Source organism: Sorex fumeus, unplaced genomic scaffold, assembly GCF_029834395.1.
Source record: "Sorex fumeus unplaced genomic scaffold, SorFum_2.1 ptg000233l, whole genome shotgun sequence".
Taxonomy (NCBI): domain Eukaryota; kingdom Metazoa; phylum Chordata; class Mammalia; order Eulipotyphla; family Soricidae; genus Sorex; species Sorex fumeus.
In genome coordinates this window covers 2,759,698-2,779,612 of record NW_026606290.1, presented here as the reverse complement: position 1 = coordinate 2,779,612, position 19,915 = coordinate 2,759,698, and the positions used below count along the sequence as shown (strand labels likewise).

General features: G+C 65.7%; 2 protein-coding genes across 3 annotated transcripts in view; one reads left to right on the top strand and one right to left on the bottom strand.

Moving 5' to 3' along the window:
- SH3GLB2 (SH3 domain containing GRB2 like, endophilin B2) overlaps positions 1-7,893 on the top strand; it is an 89,858-nt gene extending 81,965 nt beyond the window's left edge. For both annotated transcript variants that reach the window (XM_056108902.1, XM_056108903.1), the window contains one exon: positions 7,884-7,893. The gene's annotated coding sequence lies outside the window, so the exon portion shown is untranslated. The remainder of the gene's footprint in view (positions 1-7,883) is intronic.
- On the bottom strand, positions 1,916-19,810 carry LRRC8A (leucine rich repeat containing 8 VRAC subunit A). Its single transcript, XM_056108894.1, has 4 exons — positions 19,680-19,810; positions 16,481-16,587; positions 5,293-7,451; positions 1,916-3,326 (listed from the first exon to the last, which is right to left on the bottom strand). The coding sequence occupies exons 3-4, from the start codon at positions 7,441-7,443 to the stop codon at positions 3,051-3,053; spliced, it is 2,427 nt and encodes an 808-aa protein (XP_055964869.1). The 5' UTR covers positions 7,444-7,451; positions 16,481-16,587; positions 19,680-19,810; the 3' UTR covers positions 1,916-3,050.
- Between the last annotated feature and the right edge of the window lie 105 nt (positions 19,811-19,915).

Below are 19,915 nucleotides of genomic sequence, written 5' to 3'. Positions count from 1 at the left end.
CACGGCCAGGAGTAATTCCTGAGTGCATGAACCAGGAGTAACCCCTATGCATCGCTGAGTGTGACCCAAAAAGCAAAAATAAAAAAAACAATGTCGTGTGGGGGTGGGATGGGATGAGGAGGGGGGGGAGGGAGGGCAGTCAGGTCCGTGCCCCTCCTGACTTGGATCTTGATCATCCGGGGCCCAGGGAAGATTCTGGAAGGGTGTTGCATTAGCCCTCAGCTCCCAGCAAGCAAGATGAGGAGCAGATGAGGCCTGAGAGCCGGGCCGAGGGGCACCCTGGTCCTGGGGGGAGGGGCGCGCCTCCTTTCCGCCTGCAGGCCGCCGGGCAGCAGCTCTGGTCAGGCGGCCCCGTGGACCTTGGCACAGCAAACCGCCACCCCCTCCTGCCAGTGAAGCAGCTGACCGTCCTGGCGACAGCTTCTGAATGCCAGCCACTGGCCTTCCCTGAAATGACGCTTTCTGAATGGCCAAGGGACAGAGTGTCTCGGCCGCAGGGGCGGGACCCAGCTCAGACCTAGGGACCTGGCCCCGGGTCAAATCCTGTTTTCTGGGCCACCAAATTGAGAATGTGGGGAGCAGCCCCGGGGTGCCTGAGGAAGGAGGAAGAGGATGGCGGGAGGACGGAAGAGGTGGGCAGTAGGCGGTCAGCTATGCCGGCCCCTTCTGATGTTAGCAGGCACGCAGGCCCCAGGTCAGCTCCCCTCACTAGGGCCCAGCCGGGACCCCCAGTGCGCAGACAGCGGTGGTCAGGCTTTGCTTCCCCCACCAGTGACTGGGGCGCCCAGGAGGAGGCGGGAGATGAACTCGTCGTCCCGGGGCCAGGAAGGGGCCTTGAGGATCAGCGTGAGTCACAGGCCTCCGCAAGAGCTGTTCAGATGGTTCCATGCGGGATGGAGGCAGTTTTTGTTTGTTTGTTTTGGGGCCACACCCGAGGGGCCCTGGAGAGGATCAGGAGGGGCTCGAACCCTGGCTGGCCACTTGCTAGGCACCCCCACCTCCCCGCTGTGCTATCGCTCTGGCTCCCTGACACTTTTTGTTTTCTTTTCTGGACTTCCTTCAATTTTCCAAGAGCAAAGCCCACCTCTGCGGTTTTCAAGCGGCTTGGGGGGTGGGGGGGGAGGGCTGGGCCCTGTACAATTTCTTCATTCATTCCACACACACAGGCTTGGGGCAGTGGGCGGGCGGTATTTCCACACTGTTGTTTTTTCCAGAAGCTTAACCAGCTCCAGATCAAACCCTCCCACTTCCAGGGCTGGGGGTGGGGGCCGGGAGGGGCGGGCCCAGGAGAGGTGAGGAGGGGACAATCAAGGGGGGGGGGAGAGGGGGGGAGGAGAGGGGGATGACAAACCTCCCAGCCAGGTCATGGAACCCAGGGAGGGGGAGGGAGGGAACCCAGTGACTCAGTGCACGGATCAGAGTGGGGGGGGGGGAGGAAGGCCAGGTCTGTGCACATGCAGGTGTGCAAACCACTGTCCCTCGGGCTCCCGGCTGGGGCCACGGCCAGTCCTGTGGACAAGCCCCCACCCCGCAGTCTGAAAGACCTGGGGCTGCCCCCCCTCCCCCGCCGCCGTCTGAGTAACCAGCATGACTAAGTCCCAGGGCCACATCAAAGGCCAGGCAGGGCCCGCCAGGAGGGCAGCTGAGTCTGAGCCTGTTCTTGACCCCGGCCCCTGTGGTAGGTTTTGGGCTCAGCTCAGCCCTCAGGGCCCAGGGCTCTGCTCTGCATAGGAGTGCAGGTGCCCACGGCACAGACCGGGTGGCGGGGGTGGGGGGTGGCGGCCTGCAGAGGGAACGGGGTGGGGGACGCTGCAGGCTCAGCACACGGGTGGGGGGGGCACATCAGGCAGAAGACACGGCGACAGCAAGACCCCGGCGGACGCTGCTTTCTCGGATACGTTTATTTGCGATCTGAGCCGAGTCCCCCGGGAGCAGAGCCCCAGGGAACTACGCACTGCTTCGTGGGTGCTGGGCGCCAATGTGCACGAGTTCTGAGGGGCCACGTCCCAGGACACGAGGCAGGAAACACAAATGGACGACGGGGGGCGGAGGGGGACACAATCATCGAGACCAGAGACGCTAAAACGTGCCTTAGTGTCCGAGTGATCGTCTCCGGCGGGGGACCCTCCCCCGGAGATGGATCTAACAGGAGTGGCTTCCCGCTACGGCGCCGGGACACTGTGGGAGCCCCCGGCACCTGGACAGGAAGTGGGGGCCACAGGACAGGACGGAGCGGGGGAGGCAGGGGGGGCTGCTGGTGGCCCTGGCAGAGTCCGGGCGGAATGCGCGGAGGGAAAGCGGTTGGCCCCGCTCCTTAACACTGGACAATGGGGGGGGGCCTCCCCACCCCCCTCCCCTCCGGGCTCCCCTGGCCAGCAGCCACAGAAGTGAGCACCCGCCAAGACGTGGGGGAGAACGAAAAACAAGACGCCCCAAAAGGAAAGGTGGCAGAGGACCGAGACCCCCGAAAGCATCCCCTGGCCCCGGGCCGAGGCAGCCGGGTCCCCCTTGCTGGCCTTCAGTGTCCCTTTTTATTTTTTTTGTGAAGTTTTATTTCCGTTTAATACCCAAACCATTGCTTTTTGAAGCTTTTTTTTTCTTAAAAAAAAAATTTGGTTTCTGTGTTTTCTTTTTCACTAGAAAAGAAAAAGGATCTAAAACGGATGCAGTAGAAGCCGCAGCTGGGCCTGGCCACCGGGCGGGCTGCTGCCCGGGGCCTGAGCCCAGCCTGGCACCCGGGGGTCCCCGACCCACAGCTGGCGCCCGGGGGTGGGGGCGGGGGTGGGGGGTCGCGGCCCAGAATCCCGGCGGCTCCCCAGCCCCCGACTTCCTTGGGAATGTCGAAGCTCCCCGCAGGAGGGGCGAGAGCGCAGGGATCCCGGGTCCCTGGCGCCGGTTCGGCCCCCGCCGGGGGGCCTTGATTGTCAGTCTGGACACGGGGGCTCCGAGGAGGGCGGCGAGGGCGGGGGTCTCCCGACAGCGCCGGGCCGGGGGCGAGTCCCGGGAGCGAGGGGCCAGCCCCTCGGCGGGGCGGGCGGGCGCGGCGGGGCTCAGGCCTGCTCCTTGTCGGCCTTCCAGAGCCGCTCCTTCACCTCGGGGGGCAGCGTGGCCAGCAGGTCCTCCTCCACCACCAGGCCGCTGCGCCGCAGCAGCGGGCACTCGCCCAGCTCCACGGGCAGGCACTCGAGCCGGTTGCCGCGCAGCTCGATCTGGCTCAGGCTGGTCAGCTCGCCCACGCGCGACGGCAGCGACTGCAGCACGTTGTTGCCCAGGTGCAGCGTCCGCAGCTTCCGGCACTGGAAGAGCTCGGGGGGCAGCGCCTCGATCTGCGGGGGCAAGGAGGGCGCGCGTGAGCCCGGGAGAACGGAGGCGGAGGCGACAGAGGCCGGGCGGACAAGGGACTGGACCCCCCCCCAGGTTGCCTCCTCCAGGCAGCCCTCCGGGACCAACTTCCACAGCACTGGCCTCTCTGCAGCGAATGGCACCGCCCCTCTGCCCCCAGGACGGGCCCCTGACCCAAGGCAGAGCAGCAGGGAAGCTTCTAGAGCTGGGCAGGCCGTGCTCACGGCAGCAGCTCCTGCCAGGGCCTCCAGGTCCTCGGTCAGGGAAGGGGACACGTCACACGGGAAAGCGGCCCTGGCAGGGCCTCGGGAAAGGCCCCTCACACAGTCACCGGGCCGCCCGGAGAGCCGGTCCCCACATCCAACCCAGCCCACGGGGGCAGCACCCCCAAAGGGCGGGATGGGGCGGGGCAGGACAGGACAGGACAGGTCGAGGCAGGACAGGGGCCCTGGGGACAGGAAGCTCCCTGGGCCCTGCCCATCCTCAGGGGAAAGTCCAGTTCCCGGGGCTGCTGCCAGCCCTGCCCCCTTCCTTCCTGGCCCACAGAACCCACTTCTCTCCCCGAGGCTGGCTCAGGGGTGGCGCCCCAAGGCACCGCTGGGGCGAGACAGCAGGGTGGGGTGGGGGTGGCGTCAGGAGAGCCAGAGGCCGCCAAGAGGGGGTACGGGTGGCAGGCCAGCAGCATCAAGGTCCTGAGCTTGAAGCCCAGGGCAGCCAAGAGGGTCACGCCCAGCCCGAGTCCACCCGGAGGCTCCCGGCCAGGCCACACCCAGGACACAGAAGCCACCAGCTTCCACCAGCGGGAGGGAGAAGGAAGGGGAGGGGGGGGGTGGTCCGTGTGGAAGGAGGAGCCTGGGGAGCCCATCCCGGCTGCTTTTTTTCCCTAAAAAGGCTCCGGGTGCCGCGGGGTGGGGCAGGATGTGATGAAGGAGCACCTCAGCGGGGAGGCCAAGGGACCCTTCCCGGGACAGCCGCCAGCCCCTTCCTGTGCGTGACATCAGCAGACAGGCATGGTCTCGACCGCCGGCTGGCAGGCACGGGGGCGTGAGCAGCTGGGGCGGGCGACCAGGCCCAGGCAGGAGGGGCACAGGCCGGGCTGGCCACACCCAGCCTTCCCAGGAGCCACGTGGAGGTCCCCAGGACTCAGGGAGGGCGGCTCCAGGCCCTGGGGAGGGGCAGTCCCAGGGTGGCCAGGGAACCTACAGGGTACCCAGGGGATGGCCATGCTCTGGGCCCAGAGAGGGACAGCGGAGGGTCAAGCCCCACCCCCTCACTGCTAGTCTCCCCCGGGGGGGAAAAAAATAAAACAGGCTCCCCAGACCCGAGCAGGAGTGAGGCGGGGAGGACACGTGCCCTGCACGCAGCCGACTCGGGATCGATCCTCGACACCCCGTAGGTGTGCCAAGGCCCACCAGGAGGACTGATTTTTGAGCACAGAGCCAGGCGTCGGCCAGAAGTGGCCCCCAAAGAGCGGGAAAAAAAAAAAAGAAAGATGTGCTGAGGTCGGAGCCACAGCCCAGCAGGCCGGGTTCGATTCTCGGCATCCCACAATCCCCGAGCCCCACCCGGAGTCGTCATCCCTGAGTGCAGAGCCACGAGTCTGCACTCCTGGGGGCCTCCCCCCACCTCCCCCACCCCCGGAAAAAACCCTCCACGCCCGCAGGGGGTGGGGTCTGGGCTTCCTCCCGGGAACTGCAGAGCAGCCAGACCACCTGGCCGCGGGCGCCCCCTCCCGGCAGCACCGCGCCTGTCCCCAAAGGGCTCTGGGCGGGGCTTCCTCGGCACCGGAAGGGGTGATCCCTGGGGGGGAGGGGAGGAGCCCACCCACCGTACCCGGGGTGTCGCCTCAGAAGCAGGTGGCACCAAGCCGCCCCCCCCCCCCGTGCGGGCCCCCTAAGACCCCAGCCTGGCGGGAGCCGGCGGGGCTCAGCAGCGGCCGGTGGTCCTCACCCGGTTGGCCGTGACGGCCAGGTTCTGGAGGTTCTGCAGCAGGCCGATGTCGGCGGGCAGGAAGGTCAGGTTGTTGTGGCTGAGGTCCAGGTGGCGCAGCTTGCGGCAGTAGAAGAGCTGCGTGGGGACCTTCTCGATCTTGTTGCGGTTCAGGTAGAGGCGCTCGAGGTTGGTGAGGTTGCCGATCTGCACGGGGATGTAGGCGATGTGGTTGTACCAGAGCTTAAGGCAGGTGAGGCGGTGCAGGTGCTGGAAGCTGATGATCTCCTCGATGGTCTTGAGGTTGTTGTCCTTGAGGTCGATCTCCTGCAGGTTGTGCAGGCTGAAGATGGAGTGCGGGATGCGCTCCAGGTCGCAGCGGAGCAGCTCCAGCTCCGTCAGGTTCACCATCTTCTTGAGGCTGTTGAGCACGATGAGCTTGGTGCCCTCGTTGTTGATGGAGAGCTTCTGCAGGTGCACGCCCACGTCCGTCACCACCTGCGGCAGCTTGCTCAGGTTGCTCTTCAGCCGCAGCACCTTGAGGCGCTTGAGCTCGCGCAGCCCGTCGATGACGATGTAGCGGTTGTTCTCGGCGCTCAGGTTGCCCGTCAGGTGCAGCTCCTCGAGCGTCTTGAGGCTGTAGATCCACAGCGGGATCTCCTTGATGTCCGTGAACTTGATGTGCAGGGCCCGCAGGTTCTCGCGCAGGAAGGCCAGCGCGGGCGCCTCGATCTTGGCCGCCGTGTGGTAGAGCCACAGCTCCTGCAGGCCCGTGAGCTGCGCGATGCTGGGCGGGATAGTCACGTCCGGGATGAGCTCCAGCTTGAGGACCTCCAGCTCGCCCAGGTCGAACACGGTGTCCGGGATGCCGCTGAGCATGAACAGGTGCAGCTCCAGCTTGTCCTGCGCGTTCTTGGTCAGCCGCTGGCGCAGCTTGTCCAGCGTCCACTCGTTGTTGAGGTTCAGCTGCCGCAGCTTGTTCTCGCTCACCTCCGACAGGAAGACGGCGAAGCGCTTGGAGTAGAGCGGGTCGTACTGGTCGATGAGGTGCAGCATGAAGGCGAAGTCGTTCTTCACGTCGGGGATGTCGCTGTAGCTGCTCTCCTCGCGGATGGACTCGAACGAGTACTTCTTGAGCGAGCGGCGCAGCATCCAGCCCAGCGTGTACATGCAGATGAGGCCGTAGAAGATGACCAGGCTGATGTAGAAGGACGCCAGGATCTTGAAGAGCGTGGCCAGCGGGTGGGCGCAGCGGTAGGTGCGGTAGCCCGTCAGGCTCTCGATGTCCACCGTGCAGTCCACGTCGAACTTGATGTTGTGCACGTAGTAGACGGTGTAGCAGATGATGAGGATGAACTTGACCACCTTGATGATGGTCTGGCGCATGTAGAGCCGGTACACGATGTCGCCCTCCTCCACGTGCGTGCGGAACTTCTTCACCTTCTCGAAGAGCGCCTTGGCCTGCTCGCCCTCCTTCTTGTCCAGCACGCCCGTCTCCGAGCGGTCCACGATGCCCTGCTCCAGGCGGGACTTGGTCCGCTGCAGCATGGGCACGGTGGCCTCCACGTCCTCGCTGACCGTCGACGCCTTCTTGTCCACAGAGCCGTTCATCTTGCTGAAGGCCGGCTTGGGGTCGCTCTCCTCCACCACCGTCTCTGACAGGGCCCGCGTGGTCCAGGGCGAGTCGAAGCACTTGAGCAGGATGGACACGAAGTGCTCCAGCTTCGAGCTGGTGCGCGGGAACTTGAACCAGAAGTTGCTGCAGGCCAGGAAGATGAGGGTGTGCAGTAGCACCAGGTAGGGGAAGTACTTGGCGAACCAGTGCAGGCGGTTCTCGTAGCACACGGCGTCCACGTAGTTGTACTGGTGCCGGTCCAGGTCGTACTTGATGCCCGTGGGGCCGGCGTCGGGGCCGCTCAGGAGGCTGGCGTTGAAGTAGGCGTGCTCGGGCGCCGCCCAGCCGCGGAAGGAGTCGTTGCAGGCATCCCGGGTGACCCACTTACAGGGCAGGCAGATCATCTTGTCCTGCGTCACCTGCAGCGTGCCCCCGAACACGGCGATCATCAGCATGACGATGGAGATGTAGTCGGTGAACACGTCCCACCACGGCTTGAGGATGCGGTAGGCCGGCTGCGTGTCCGCAAAGTAGCGGAGCTCCGTCACCGGAATCATGGCTCCTCCTGGAAGGGACGCACAGGGGCGGTCACTGCCGGGCCTCGCCGCGGCCTGGAGGTCGTCCCCGCGCGTGGGGACCGCGTTGGGGGAGGCTCATGCCGGCCCGGGCGCTCGCTGCCCACGCTCTGCTCGCCAGGGGCCCTGCGTGGCTGTGGGGCAGAACCCGCGACCTGCCAGATGGGGCTGGGGCCGCGGCAACCCCGAGGGAAGGGACGCTCCATCCCGAGTTCCCAGATTCCCCCAGGGAAGCAGGCACACTGGGCAGGAGCAGGTGGGCAGCAGGAAACACAGCCAGGGCCAGCCGGCCCGCAGATGCTCATGCAGGACGTGGCCTTACCCCACGGGGCCCCGAACCAGAGCCCACAACATAAGCGGCCCATGAAGATGCCCCGTCAGCGGGCAGGGACCCTGGCGAGGGGATGGGGAGGGGAAGAAGCCGGGGGCCGGTGGCCTGGGCTGCAGGGGCTGAGAGGCCGCGTTTGAAGCCAGTTCCGTCTGGCCCTTTGCCCTTCCTGACTCCTGGACCGCAGAGCCAACAACGGTGTTTGACAGGTAGGCCTCTCGGCCTCCTGATGGTCCAGGGTGCTGACAGGGAAACTGAGGCCGCAGTGGGAGCCTTCCACCCACAGCCTCACGAGGGCCACAGGAAGGGAACGGAGTCTGGGGGGTCCCACTGCCTCGCACCTGCAGTCGGCGGCGCTCAGGTCACCGGGGGGCCAGTTGACGCCGCTTATCCTGGCCAGCGACGGCAGCCCAGGCCTGGCCCTCGGGGTGAGGCGGGCTTCCACGCCAGGGCAAGTGCCCGTCCCACAGGAAGGCCTGGGCCCGCTAATGACCAGCTGCTCCCCACCCCACCCACACTCCTGGAAAGTGCCACCAGGGGTGGGGTTGGGGGTAATCTGGCCGGGTCCCACGGCCTGTGTCCAGCTGACACCTGGACGGGGTTCGCTCCCCTCCGGCTCCCTGAGTTCACGTCCAGATGGACACCCAAAGAGGGTGGAGACAGCAGCCCAGCTCAGGAGAGGCGGGGCGGGCTGCCAGGAGGAGGCGGCGGCCACCAAGCAGGAAGTGGTGGCTCAGGCAGGGCAGGGCGTGTCCAGGGGGAAACACCCGCCCCCAGCCGGGCCTTCCAGCTGCTCCCGCCCAGCGCCCGGCCCAGGACAGTTATGGGGAGGTTCCTGGGGTTCCAGGGGTTCCTGTCCCTGGGTGTGACCAGGACAACTGGGCTTATGCCTGGAAGCACCTTCCAGCCATGCGGGCAGGGCTCGCGGGTCCCTCCGGCTCTGCACAATTCTGACACTCCCCCCCCCCCCCCCCCGTGGAATCTCTGCTTCTATTTTTATTTTTGGCTTTGGGGGCCACACCTGGCAGTGCTCAGGCCCTCCGCCTGGCTCTGCACTCGGGGATCACTCCTGGGGTGCCGGGGACGAACTCAGGGTGGCCGTGTACAAGTCAAGCGCTAACCATTGCGCCACCTCTCCAGCCCCAGACCCTGTGTGGGCACTTTCTGGGAGGTAGAGCCCAGCTTTGCACACCAGAGACCCGGGCGCCATCCCTGGGCACGACCGTCTGGTCTCCCAAGCACTGAGCCAGGCGTGACGACCCCCTCCAAGCACCACCAGGTGTGGCCCCCAAAACAAAATTCTGTCTTTGGTGGGGACAGCAGTTTGGACTGGGCCATGCACCTGCAGCCCCTGGGAAGCCGCTGAGACACAGCAGGTGCTCAGCGAGCTCAGGACCCCAGAGGGAGGGGCAGGGCCGCTGCAGGAAGGGCGCGCCCGCCTGGAGAGAAGTTTCAGGGGATGTGGGCTGGGTGGGGCCCTCCCGCCCCGCCCCCCACCCCGGCTGCCCCATTCCCACCCTCCCAGCCAGCGGGTGACTCAGGGTGACAAACCCCAGGCTGGAGCTGCTCCCCGCAGAGAATGGGGCGAGGGCGGAGGCGGGGCCATGGGGTGCACAGTCTCTGCCCCTGGCCCCCTTCATCCTGTTTTGTCCTTCTGGGCCTGGGGCGTCACGAGGTGCTGGGGCCTTCTCCCCAAATGTGCTCCGGGTGTGCAGGGGACCCTGGGGTGCTGGAGATGGAGCCCAATCATCTTGGTGCAGAGCCCCCCGCCACTCCCTGGACCATCTTTCTGCCCCCCCCCCCCCTTTTGTTAAATGGCTCCTGGAGACCTGGAGACGCTTGGTTGGCCATATAGGACAGATGGGCGCTTTTCTTTTTTTGCTTCTTTTGGGCACACCCAGTGACGCTCAGGGGTTCCTCCTGGCTCTGCACTCAGCAATTACTCCTGGCGGTGCCCGGGGGACCATATGGGATGCCGGGGTTTGAAGCTGGGTCGGCCGCGTGCAAGGCAAACACCCTCCCCGCTGTGCTCTCTCTGACTCCAGCCCCCCAGATTGGCACTTTCAACCAGATGCGTTACCTTGTGATGGAAAAGCAAGGCAGAGGACTTAAAGCAAACACAGCCACACGCAAAAAGACAAGGAAGTTCGGAAGGAAGCTGAGACGGTGCTTTTGCTGCTTTTCCGGCAGAGGGGTAGGGGGGTGGCGTGCTGCCCTCCCTGGTGATGCTGGGAGAGCCGGGTGGCGGCTGGGACTGTGCAGTCCCGCCCTGAGGCATCATCCCCACACGGCGAGACACTCGATGTCTCAGAACACGGGTGGGCTTCTCCCGGATTTTGTTTGGGGGTGGCGGACACCCCCCCACACAGCCTGGTGAGTGTAAGGATCACCGGCCATCCTGGGTCCATGCAGAGATGCGGCCAGCTCGGGGCTCGTGGGTGCCCCAGGGCTCCAATGGAAGCCACAGAAGGACGAGCGGTCCTGTCTCCCTGCGGAGCGGACCCCCAGCACGGTGGGGAGAGGAGAGGAGAGGCAGGCAGGCAGGCAGGCAGGCAGAACCCAGCAGGGGCAAAGTAACCGGCGCCCAAGGAGCAGACTCCTGGGGCAAGGAGAGATGACGGTGGATGCAGAAGGACTTGGTATCTCCCGTGACCCAGAAACTTCTCTCCAGGTCACACACCAGGGTTGGCAGAAACGTCTGCTGAAGACTCGCCACCCTCCCGCGCGGGGAGAGTCAACCTGGAGTCACCCTGAATCCCCTTCGGGGGCACGGGGCGGGGCGGCCCAGTGGCCACTGAGGAGACATGTGCTGGCATGGTTAAGCCTTCAGCATGCAAGCCGGCCGCCACCCAGTGCCAGAAAGTTCCGCGGTGCAGATTATGGGCCGACCCAGCAGGCGGAGGCGCTTCCCCTGCGTGCACTGAGCCGGGTTTGATCCTCGGCCCCCAGAAGCTCCCCCAAAGCCCCCCAAGCCCCGTCAGACATGATTTCTGGACACAGAGCCCTGAGTACACGCAGGGGGTGGGGGGCTCTGGGCAGCCAAAAACCAAGCCAGGGTAGCCCCAAATAAATGCGGCGAGGTTGTCTGGATCACCCGGCCAGCGGGTGGAGGCCTGGTCCTACAGGCCCCGTGGCCTGGGCAGGGGACAAGGGCGGGGCCTGCAGATGGGAAGAGGAGAGGAGAGCAGAGCCCGTGCTAGAACAGGAGGTGGGCACCATGGAGGGGGGCACATAGGGGACCCGCCCAGCCCAGCCCCTCCCCACAGGACAGGCAGGCGACCCAGCGAGCCCCCAGTCCCACCTCAGGCACTTCCCACTTGGGGGAGAGCGTTGCCAATCTGAGATCCAGGGGTTCCCAGGACTGCACTGAGCCGGGAGGCTTCCTGGGACCTGGGAGCACTGGTACCCAACTTGAAACTTTCGTACTTTTGGAGGGGCCACCCCTGACAGTGCTCAGGCCTGGCGCCTGGCTCTGTGCTCAGGGGTCACTCCTGGCGGGGCTCGGGGACCCTATAGGGCGCTAGGAGTGAAACCCAGGCAGGCCAGTGACTGACCCCTGTGGCATGTCCCTGGGTGACAGACCTGGGGTCTAAGGGGTCCCGGCAGGCGTGGGGGGGGGGGGGCACACATGTGAGATCACAGTCACCCGCAACCTCAGCGGCTACAAACGGGTTTGGGGGTGATGGCGGGCGGTGGGCCAATGTCTCCGGGTCTCCCACGCCTGGCACAGGAAGGTGCTAGACCCACCTGCCCTGAAAACCTCCCACAGTTCACGAGTCAGACGCCCCGTGAGTGCTGAGCTGAGGGGCCCAGGTGCCACCTAGTGACCTGGAGGAGCCCCTCATACCCAGGAAGGCTGCAGATGGGGCGCTGGGGTCCAGGGCAGGACACGCAGCCCCCGGCCCACCTGTGGGCGGCTGCAGAGGCTGGCAGGTGGGCGCTGAGCCTGGCACAGAGGCCTTTGTTCCCACGCCAGAGGCACAGGACCGGGCCACAGCTGGACAAGGGGGAGGGAGCTGTCCCCGGCCAGAGGGAAACAAGGGATCACTGGCCTGTCCCCAGGACCCCCCACACGCTGAGACTGACCAAGAGAGTCAGTGTGGGGGGAAGGGCAGGGTCAGAGTGGGGGAGTGGGGTTGGGTCAGTTCTGAACGTCCAGGGCAAGTGGGAAGCGCCCGGGAACAGGTCCAGGCCACCCAGCGGGGGTGCAGGGTGCAGAGGGAGCAGGTGCCCCCAACACCCAGTCCCTCCCCCTGCAGTCCCAGCTGGGAGCACTGTGAAAGCTGCGGAGTGAGAACCCCAGGAGGGGAAGAATCCCGGGCGGGCGGCAGACCAACCATCAGGGGCTCAGGAGGCCCAGAGAGGCTGAGGGACCTGCCGGAGGCCACCCAGCCCCGAGGAGGTGGGCGCGGTCAGCAGGTCTGACTGTCCTTCCCTGGGTGCCTCAAAGGCAGCAGGTCGGGCCTAACGGGCACCAACCTCCGGATGGCACCCCCAGGACAAGGCCCCGTCCTGAGTCAACAGTCTTGTCCTTAAGAGGCCCCGGGCGAGGAGTGCCCGGCCCACGGGATGGGGTGACCCCAGGGCTAGAGATGGCCCCGCTGCCACCGCTTGGCAGCGAGCTGGGAAGTGGCATCCAGGCGCCCCGGGGTGACCGTCAAGAGTGTCCAGTGACACGGGAGCACCCTGCGATCTGCTCCCCCCAAGTCGCAGAGCATCTGCTGGGCTCGCAGCTGGAAGCCCTCGGAGTCGGTAAAGCAGAACCGGGATGGAACACCAGGGAGAGGCGGGAAGCGGGTCTGGACAGACAGACACACCCAGGCACAGACGGACAGCACACGTGGACAGTCACCAAAATCCCAGGCCTGGAGACACCCCCAGGCCACAGTGGGCCCTTCCCTGAGGGCTTCTTCACAGCGCCGAGCCCAGCGCCGTGACTCCGGGAGCACCTGACTGCGTGTGTGAGGGGAGGGGATGGGCTCATTTTCCTGCATCTCTCACACACACACACACACACACACACACACACACACACGCTAATACACACACATGCTAACACTCTCACACACGTACATTTTTCCACTCACACACACACTAACACTCTCATACACTCACACACGCTAACACTGACACTCAGACATCATCACACACACACGCTAACACACACGCTAATACTGACACTCATACACTGTCATACACACGCTAATACTCTCCCGCTAATACACACATGCTAACACACGTACACACACACGCTCTCATACATGCCAACACTGCCACACACTGCCACACACATGCTAACATCCTCCCACTCCCCCCCCCCACACACACTAACTCTCACACTCTCACACTCACACACTCCCTCTCACATACAACTCCTGTGAAGTGAGCCAAGTGCAGATTCCGGGACCCACCCCCTGGCCCGGTGCAGTTCCTGGGGCCCGGGGAAGCTGCCTTGCCGCTTCAGCCTCTGGTCTGGTTTCGGGCCACACCCAGAGGTGCTGACAGTCCGGCGCGTGCATCTGGGGACCATGTGGTGCTGGGGCCGAAGCCTGGGGCTGCCACGTGCACAGCCCACCTCTACCTGGGGTGGCCACGTCGAGGGGCCCTGGCGCCTGCACACAGCTATGCTGCTTCCAGCTGGGCAGGAGACCCCAGCCTGTAGGCGGAGGGGACCTCCCGGGACACAGTCTGGGACGAGGGGCTGCCGTGTGGGCTGCATGCAGCCCTGCACCTGGGGACCAGTTATAAGTGTCCCCCACAAGAAGGCAGAGACAAGAATGGGGGAGGGGAGCCTGACCCAACGAGCCGTCCACCTGCCCAGCTGGCCTGGGGCAGAGACTGAGCTGAGCCTGGAGGGGCCGGGTCTGGCCTGGATGGACGCTCAGACCTGCTGGCCTTGCACGTCAGAGCTCCTCAGAAGACAGGAAACCCACGTCAGGACAGGCCCTGGGGGCGCGAAACCCCGCCCTGCTGGGGTGGGGGGGCAGGGGATGGCGCCTGAGGGGAGGTGGGGGACCCTCTAATGAAACGCAGGCCAGGGCTGGAGCGACAGCACAGTGGGTAGGGCATTTGCCTTGCATGCGGCTGACCCAGGTTCAATTCCCAGCATCCCATATGGTCCCTTGAGCACTGCCAGGAGTAATTCCTGAGTGCAGAGCCAGGAGCAACCCCTGTGCAATGCCGGGTGTGACCCAAAAAGCAAAAAAAAAAAAAAAAAAAAAAAGAAGCACAGGCCAGCTGAGTCAGCGCTGGACATCGGTCCCTCTGAACAGGTGAGCGAGGAGAGCCCCTGGGGAAACGGGCCCACGCTGGAGCCGGAGCCCCGAACCAAGCCATGGAGGAACCAGGGGCCCAGCGCCAGCCCTGCAAGCGTGCGGTCACGAGTTGGAGTCTCCGATGTCCCACATGGGTCCAGACAGTACAGCTGTTGGTGATTTCTGGCCACGACACCGCCCGTGCAAAGGGGCAGTGGAGGAGAAGGTTCAGCCTGAGAGGCCGGGCAAGAGCACAGCGAGCAGGGTACTTGCCCTGCATGTGGCTCTGCGTGGGGCCCCTGAGCCCCCAGAAGTGCTCCCTGAGCACTGCCGGACATGGCCCCAAGACCAAAGATGTAAAAAAAAAAAAAAATCGTGAGCGCCACAGCCCGGAAGTGCAGCCCTGCCAGTGCCGTGGGGCACCACAAGAGTGACTGAGTGGCCCCGGCCCGGCGAAAGGCAGCACAGGACACGGAAGGGAGGGCAGCGAAGCCCGTGGGTGCTGGGTTGACACGCAGAGGGCTGGGCGCGGCCCTGAGTCTCACCCTAGCCCCACGGAGTCCCCAGGGCGCCAGGAGACTGGGCCCAAGCCATCTGTCAACGTGCGTGGGCACGCGTGGCGGGGCTCTGAGAACCCTGCCAGCCCCTACAGCTCCGTGAGAACAGCTGCCTCACACACGTTGGGGCCCTGGGTTCCATAACTGTACCTCCCCACCTCCCTAAGACCCCCATGCTGCCCTCCCGCCGCCCCCCCCCCCCCCCCAGCATACACACACACTAACCCCAGCAGGGGAGGCCTCGGGCAACCCTGAACAGACAGCAGAGGGGGGAAGTGACACAGGAGGCCTCAGGCCAGTGACAAGGACCCTGGGCTGGGATCCCAAACAGGGTCCAATCCAAAGCCCCTGCTCCCTTCCTCTCCAGCGAGTTTGTTTTGTTTTGGGGGCCACACCTGGTGATGCTCAGGGGTTATTCTTGGCTCCATGCTCAGGAATCACTCCTTGGAGGACCTATGGGCAGCTGGGGATCGAAGCCAGGTCGGCAACGTGCAATGCAAGTGCCCCCACCCCCACTGTGCTATGGCTCCGGGCCGTCCCCTGGAAGCCTGGACAAGTTGCTTCCTTTCTCCAAACCTCAGTTTCCACATCCGTAAATAGGGGTAAAGGCTGCCCGTGCCGAGGCTGGAGTGATAGCACAGCGGGTAGGGCGTTTGCATTGCACACGGCCAAACCAGGTTCGATTCCCAGCATCCCATACGGTCCCCCGAGCACCACCAGGAGTGATTCCTGAGTACAGAGCCAGGAGTAACCCCTGAGCATCACCAGGTGTGACCCAAAAAGCAAACCGCGTCCCTGACAGAGGGGTGTCTCTGGGCTGCTGCAAATACCCAGAGGCGGCAAGGGGCTCTCCGCAGCTCCTTCCCAGAAGGGGGGAGTCTGGGGGTCTGAAGGACCAACAGCAGCAGCTAGTCACACCCGCAGCTGGCCAAGGGCCCTGAGTGGCAGGCTCGCTGGCCACTGGGAGCCCCTTCCCAAAAGTCAAGGCAGGCCAGACCCCAGGGGCCCCTGTGTGAGATCCGGGAGGGTCCCCTGGCCTGTGCCCACACCCCCCCAGCACCACGTGTCCCACGGACACTGGGGCTCCCCCAGACATGTGCTGGGCAGCGGGAGCCAGAGTGAGTGAGGGCGGGGGGGGGGGGGGGAGGGCAGCTCTGAGGGTTGATCACGGGCTTGTACTGTCCACCCGGAGGACAGTCGCTGGCCCTGCCTGGCCCGAACCCTGAGCACTCCACATCTGAGTCAAAAATAAACGAGGGCTGAGCAACAGTCTGGAGGGGAGAGCTTTTGCCTTGCACGCGGCCGACCCAGGTTCAATCCCCGGCATCCCGTATGGCCCGCCCCACCCCCAAGCACCGCCAGGACTGATTCCTGAATGCAGAGCCAGGAGTCACCCCTGAGCATCGCTGGGTGTGACCCAGAAAAGCAAAATAAATAAATAAATAAATAAATGAGGGGTCGAGCGACAGTCCAGCGGGGAGGGCGCATGCCTTGCACACGGCTGATCCAGGTTTGATGCTCGGCACCTGTATGGTCCCCCGAACCCCGCCAGGAGTGTTCCCTGAGTGCAGAGCCAGGAGTTACCCCCGAGCACCTCCAGGTGTGCCCCCCCCCCAACCCAAACACACAAATGAAACCGAGACAGGACCCGGCCAGTCCCAGACTTTGCATGCAGCTGTGGCACCGTCGACTCCAGATGGAATCCCCAGCGCCACATCTGGTCCCGGAGAGCAGGACAGGGGTCACTCCTGAGCTCAGAGGGCGGCCCAGCCCTGAGGAGCAGCACAGCCAGGTGTGGCACCAAGACCCCCCCCAGCTGGCAGAATAAGGAAGCCGCCCCAGCACTGGAGGGTGAGCGGCTCGCACGCGTGCAGACTTACCTAGTAGTGAGCGCTGCTATCTGCGCGCTGGCCGTCGGGGGTGAGGCTGGCCCGCGTCTGTCGGGGCAGGGTCCGGGCATTCCTCCCGCTCCATGGACGAGGCCTCCCTGGGAGGAAACGAGAGTCAGTCAGTGGGCACAAGGGGGCCGCCTCCTGGGCGCCCACACCACACGTGGCCTCACTGACTGGGCCTGCGTGGGTTGGGAGAGAAGACAGGGGGGTCCATGCGCGTGTCCCGGGAAGAAGCGGTCACATGTGTTTGCCTGCTGGGTGGTTCTCCGTGGCCAGCTCTGGCTCAGCAGGGCTGGGCCGGCCAGGGGCAGCTCCCGCCCCCACAGCCCCCGGAAGCGTTGGCCCGGAACCCCCGGCCAAGTCAGTGGGTGGGGAGGGGCGCGGACCCCAGTCTGCAGCTGGCCAGGAAGGAGGAAAGAGGGGTGGGGGCCCAGGCAGGAGCTGGCCAGGAAGGAGGAAGCAGGAGGGGAGGGCAGGCAGTCAGAGGGGCCCCTTGAGGGCTGGAGCAATAGCACAGCGGGGAGGGCGTTTGTCTTGCACACGGCTGACCCAGGTTCGATTCCCAGCATCCCATACGGTCCCCTGAGCACCGCCAGGAGTGATTCCTGAGTTCAAAGCCAGAAGGAACCCCTGAGCATCGCCAGGTGTGACCCAAAAAAGCAAAAAACAAACAAACCAACAAAAAAGCAGAGGGGCCGGTGGCCACGGCCAGGCGGAGTCCACTGGTGCTGAAAATGCCCACTCAGCACCAGGCAAGAGTGACGGGCAGATGTTCCCCCGGGAGACAGATCAGCACCTACCAGGGGTGACGGCAACGGGACAGCCACGGGGGGGGGGGGGGGGGGGGGGGGGGAAACAGCGGGGACAGCACAGAGGCCCAGGAGCCCCCTCCAGCACAGCGCCCCCTCCCGGGCTGCCCTGCTCCTGTCCCCAGTCCAGCCCCCACCGCCTCCTCTGGGAAACAGCCATGGAGCAGCCCGGTCCGGCCCAGCCCCTTCGACACCCGGGCCCTGTCTTCCTGTAAACCCGCTCCTGGCCAGCCACCGTGGGCCAGGCTGTGGGCCGGAACTAGCGCTGGGGAAGAGGCACTTACTCAAGCCAGCGCTCCAACTTATGGGGTCTGCCAGCCCCTTCCAGAAATAAAAAAAAAAAGGGCGATTAGTAGCCCCCAGGAAAATCGACCTGTGTGTGTGTGTGTGTCTGTGTGTGTGCGCGCCTCCCCTGGCAGTGCTCAGAGCATACCCCCGACTCTGTGCTCAGGGAATCACTCCTGGCAGGGCTGGGGATGGAACTGAGGTACAAGGCAAAAGCTGGACCCTCCTACCATCTCTCTGGCCAGATCTTTATCTTTTTTTCTTTTTTTGGTATTGGGGCCATGCCTGGCGATGCTCAGGGGTCACCCATGACTACACTCAGGAATCACTCCTGGCAGTGCTCAGGGGACCATATGGGATGCCAGGGATTGAAACCTGGGTCAGGCAAGGTAAACACCCTCCCCCCTGGACTATCACTCCAGCCCCAATCTATCTTTTTCATTGATTTTATTTATTTTTTTTGGGGGGGAGGGTCATACTCGGCAACAATGCTTGGGGATCACTCCTGGTGGTGCTCGGAGGTCCATACGGGGCGCTGAGGAGCAAACACCCTCCTCACTGTGCTATCATTGCTCTGGCCCCGCAATATACCCTCAGTTACACCTGAGGCTACTTCTCACAGCTCCAGCACCCCAGGGTGACCCGCGCTGGGACACTCTCTCTAAAGGCCAGCTGGTCAAGGGACAGAGGACAAGCTGGCACGGGGCCCCACCTCCTCCCGCCAGGTCCCCTGAGCTCACACCTCAGTGTCCCCACCAGGGTCACCTCCACTCTGGGAAAAGCCAGGGCCAGGCCCAATCAGCCCTCCCCCCCCCAATCCGGGCCTACAGGGGTCACCCTCGGGAACCCCCATTCTGCCCGGCAGCCACTCACAGCTCACAGAGAAACTGTGGGAGTGGGGACCACCTGCAAAGGCTCCATAGAGCAGGGGCCAGCACCCAGAAGGGGCTCTCCAACCAGACCGACAGCCCAAGGCAGGCAGTGCCTCCCCCCAGCTCAGGCACACTTGACCTTCAGCAAGCCTGAGCCAAGATCACCCCGGCAGGGTCCTTCGGGCCACCAGCCACCCCTGAAGGCCCGCAGGAGGGTCCCCAGCATACCCCAGCCTCGGTGTACCCCTCTGCTTGCTCCCGGACTAGGGGGGCGGCCAGGCAGAGGTGAAAGGGACACCTCCCGGCAAGGGTGAGGGAGACCCCCGACCCCCCACTTCTCCGCGCCCCCCAATCTCTCTACAACTCAGGCGCCCGGCTCCCTCCTCCCCCTCCTCCTCACCCCCAGCCCTTGGCGAGGGCAGAGGAAGAGTGAGTCGCTCCAAGGGACAGCCCCACCCTCCCGCCAAGTCCCCCTCCCGTGCCGCCCAGCCAGCCGCTGTCGCCTCGCTCCTCCCTCCCCAAACCAGGGGTGCGCTGCAACAGCCCCCCCGGACAAAATCGGCCTTTGAAAAGGGGGGTCCCCTCCAGCCCCGCGCCCTGCGCGCTCCCAGGCTCTCCTCCCCCCGGCACTCCTTCGGCAGCAGGGTGACACCGCGGCTCGGCTGGGCGGCCAGCGCCCCCCCGCCCCCCCATTGGACGGGTGGGCACCCGAGTGGCCCCCGCCAGGGGCAGGGCGCTGCCCCCCAAGCCGGGGCCCGGTTCCCGCCAGCGCGGAGGGCGGGGGGGTGGGGTGGCGGGTGGGGGGCGCGCGCGGGGCGCCCGGGAGGGGAGGGGAGGGGGCGTGCGTGCGCCACCCGGGTGGGCGGCGGGGGACCCGGGGGATGACACGGGGACCCGGGGGGAGCCAGGGCGGAAATCCCGGCCGGCCGGGGCGCGGGGAGGCAATCGGGGTGCCCGAGGGGGCTCGCGCGCCGCGGCGCCGCGGGGAGGGTGGGGCCCGGCGCTCCCGGGCCGGGCCGGGCGGACCCGGGCGGGGGTGAGCCGGGCCGGGCCGGGCCGGGCCGGGCGGCCGCCAGAGGTCCCCGCCCGCGGGGCCGGCCCGGCGGCGTGGACAGCCCGAGCTGCCCGGCCGCCCGCCGCGCCGACGACGGCGGGCGGGGGGCGTGGAGGGGAGCCCGAGCGGTGACAGCCGGCGCCCCTGGCCGCCGCGCGCTCACTCACCTGGGCCCGCCGCGCCCGGCCGCCGCGCAGGCAGCCCGGCGCCCCCGCTGCTCCGTCCCGCCGCCGGCCGCTGCGCCCCTCCGGCGCCTCCTTTTGTTTGTCCCTCACTGCACCACTCGAGCCTCCTCCGCCCCGGAAGTGACGTCACCGGAGGGCGCGAACGGGGCGGCCGGGGCGCCGCCATCTTTCGGAAGGGCGCGCTCGGCGCACCCGCCTCGGCTTCGCCCGGGCCGCGG

Excerpts from the sequence above, each read along its gene's own strand:
- LRRC8A (XM_056108894.1), bottom strand. The coding sequence starts at position 7,443 with ATGATTCCGGTGACGGAGCTCCGCTACTTTGCGGACACGCAGCCGGCC. Across the intron at positions 3,327-5,292 it reads TGGCCGTCACGGCCAACCGG|ATCGAGGCGCTGCCCCCCGA; the intron begins GTGAGGACCACC and ends TTGCCCCCGCAG.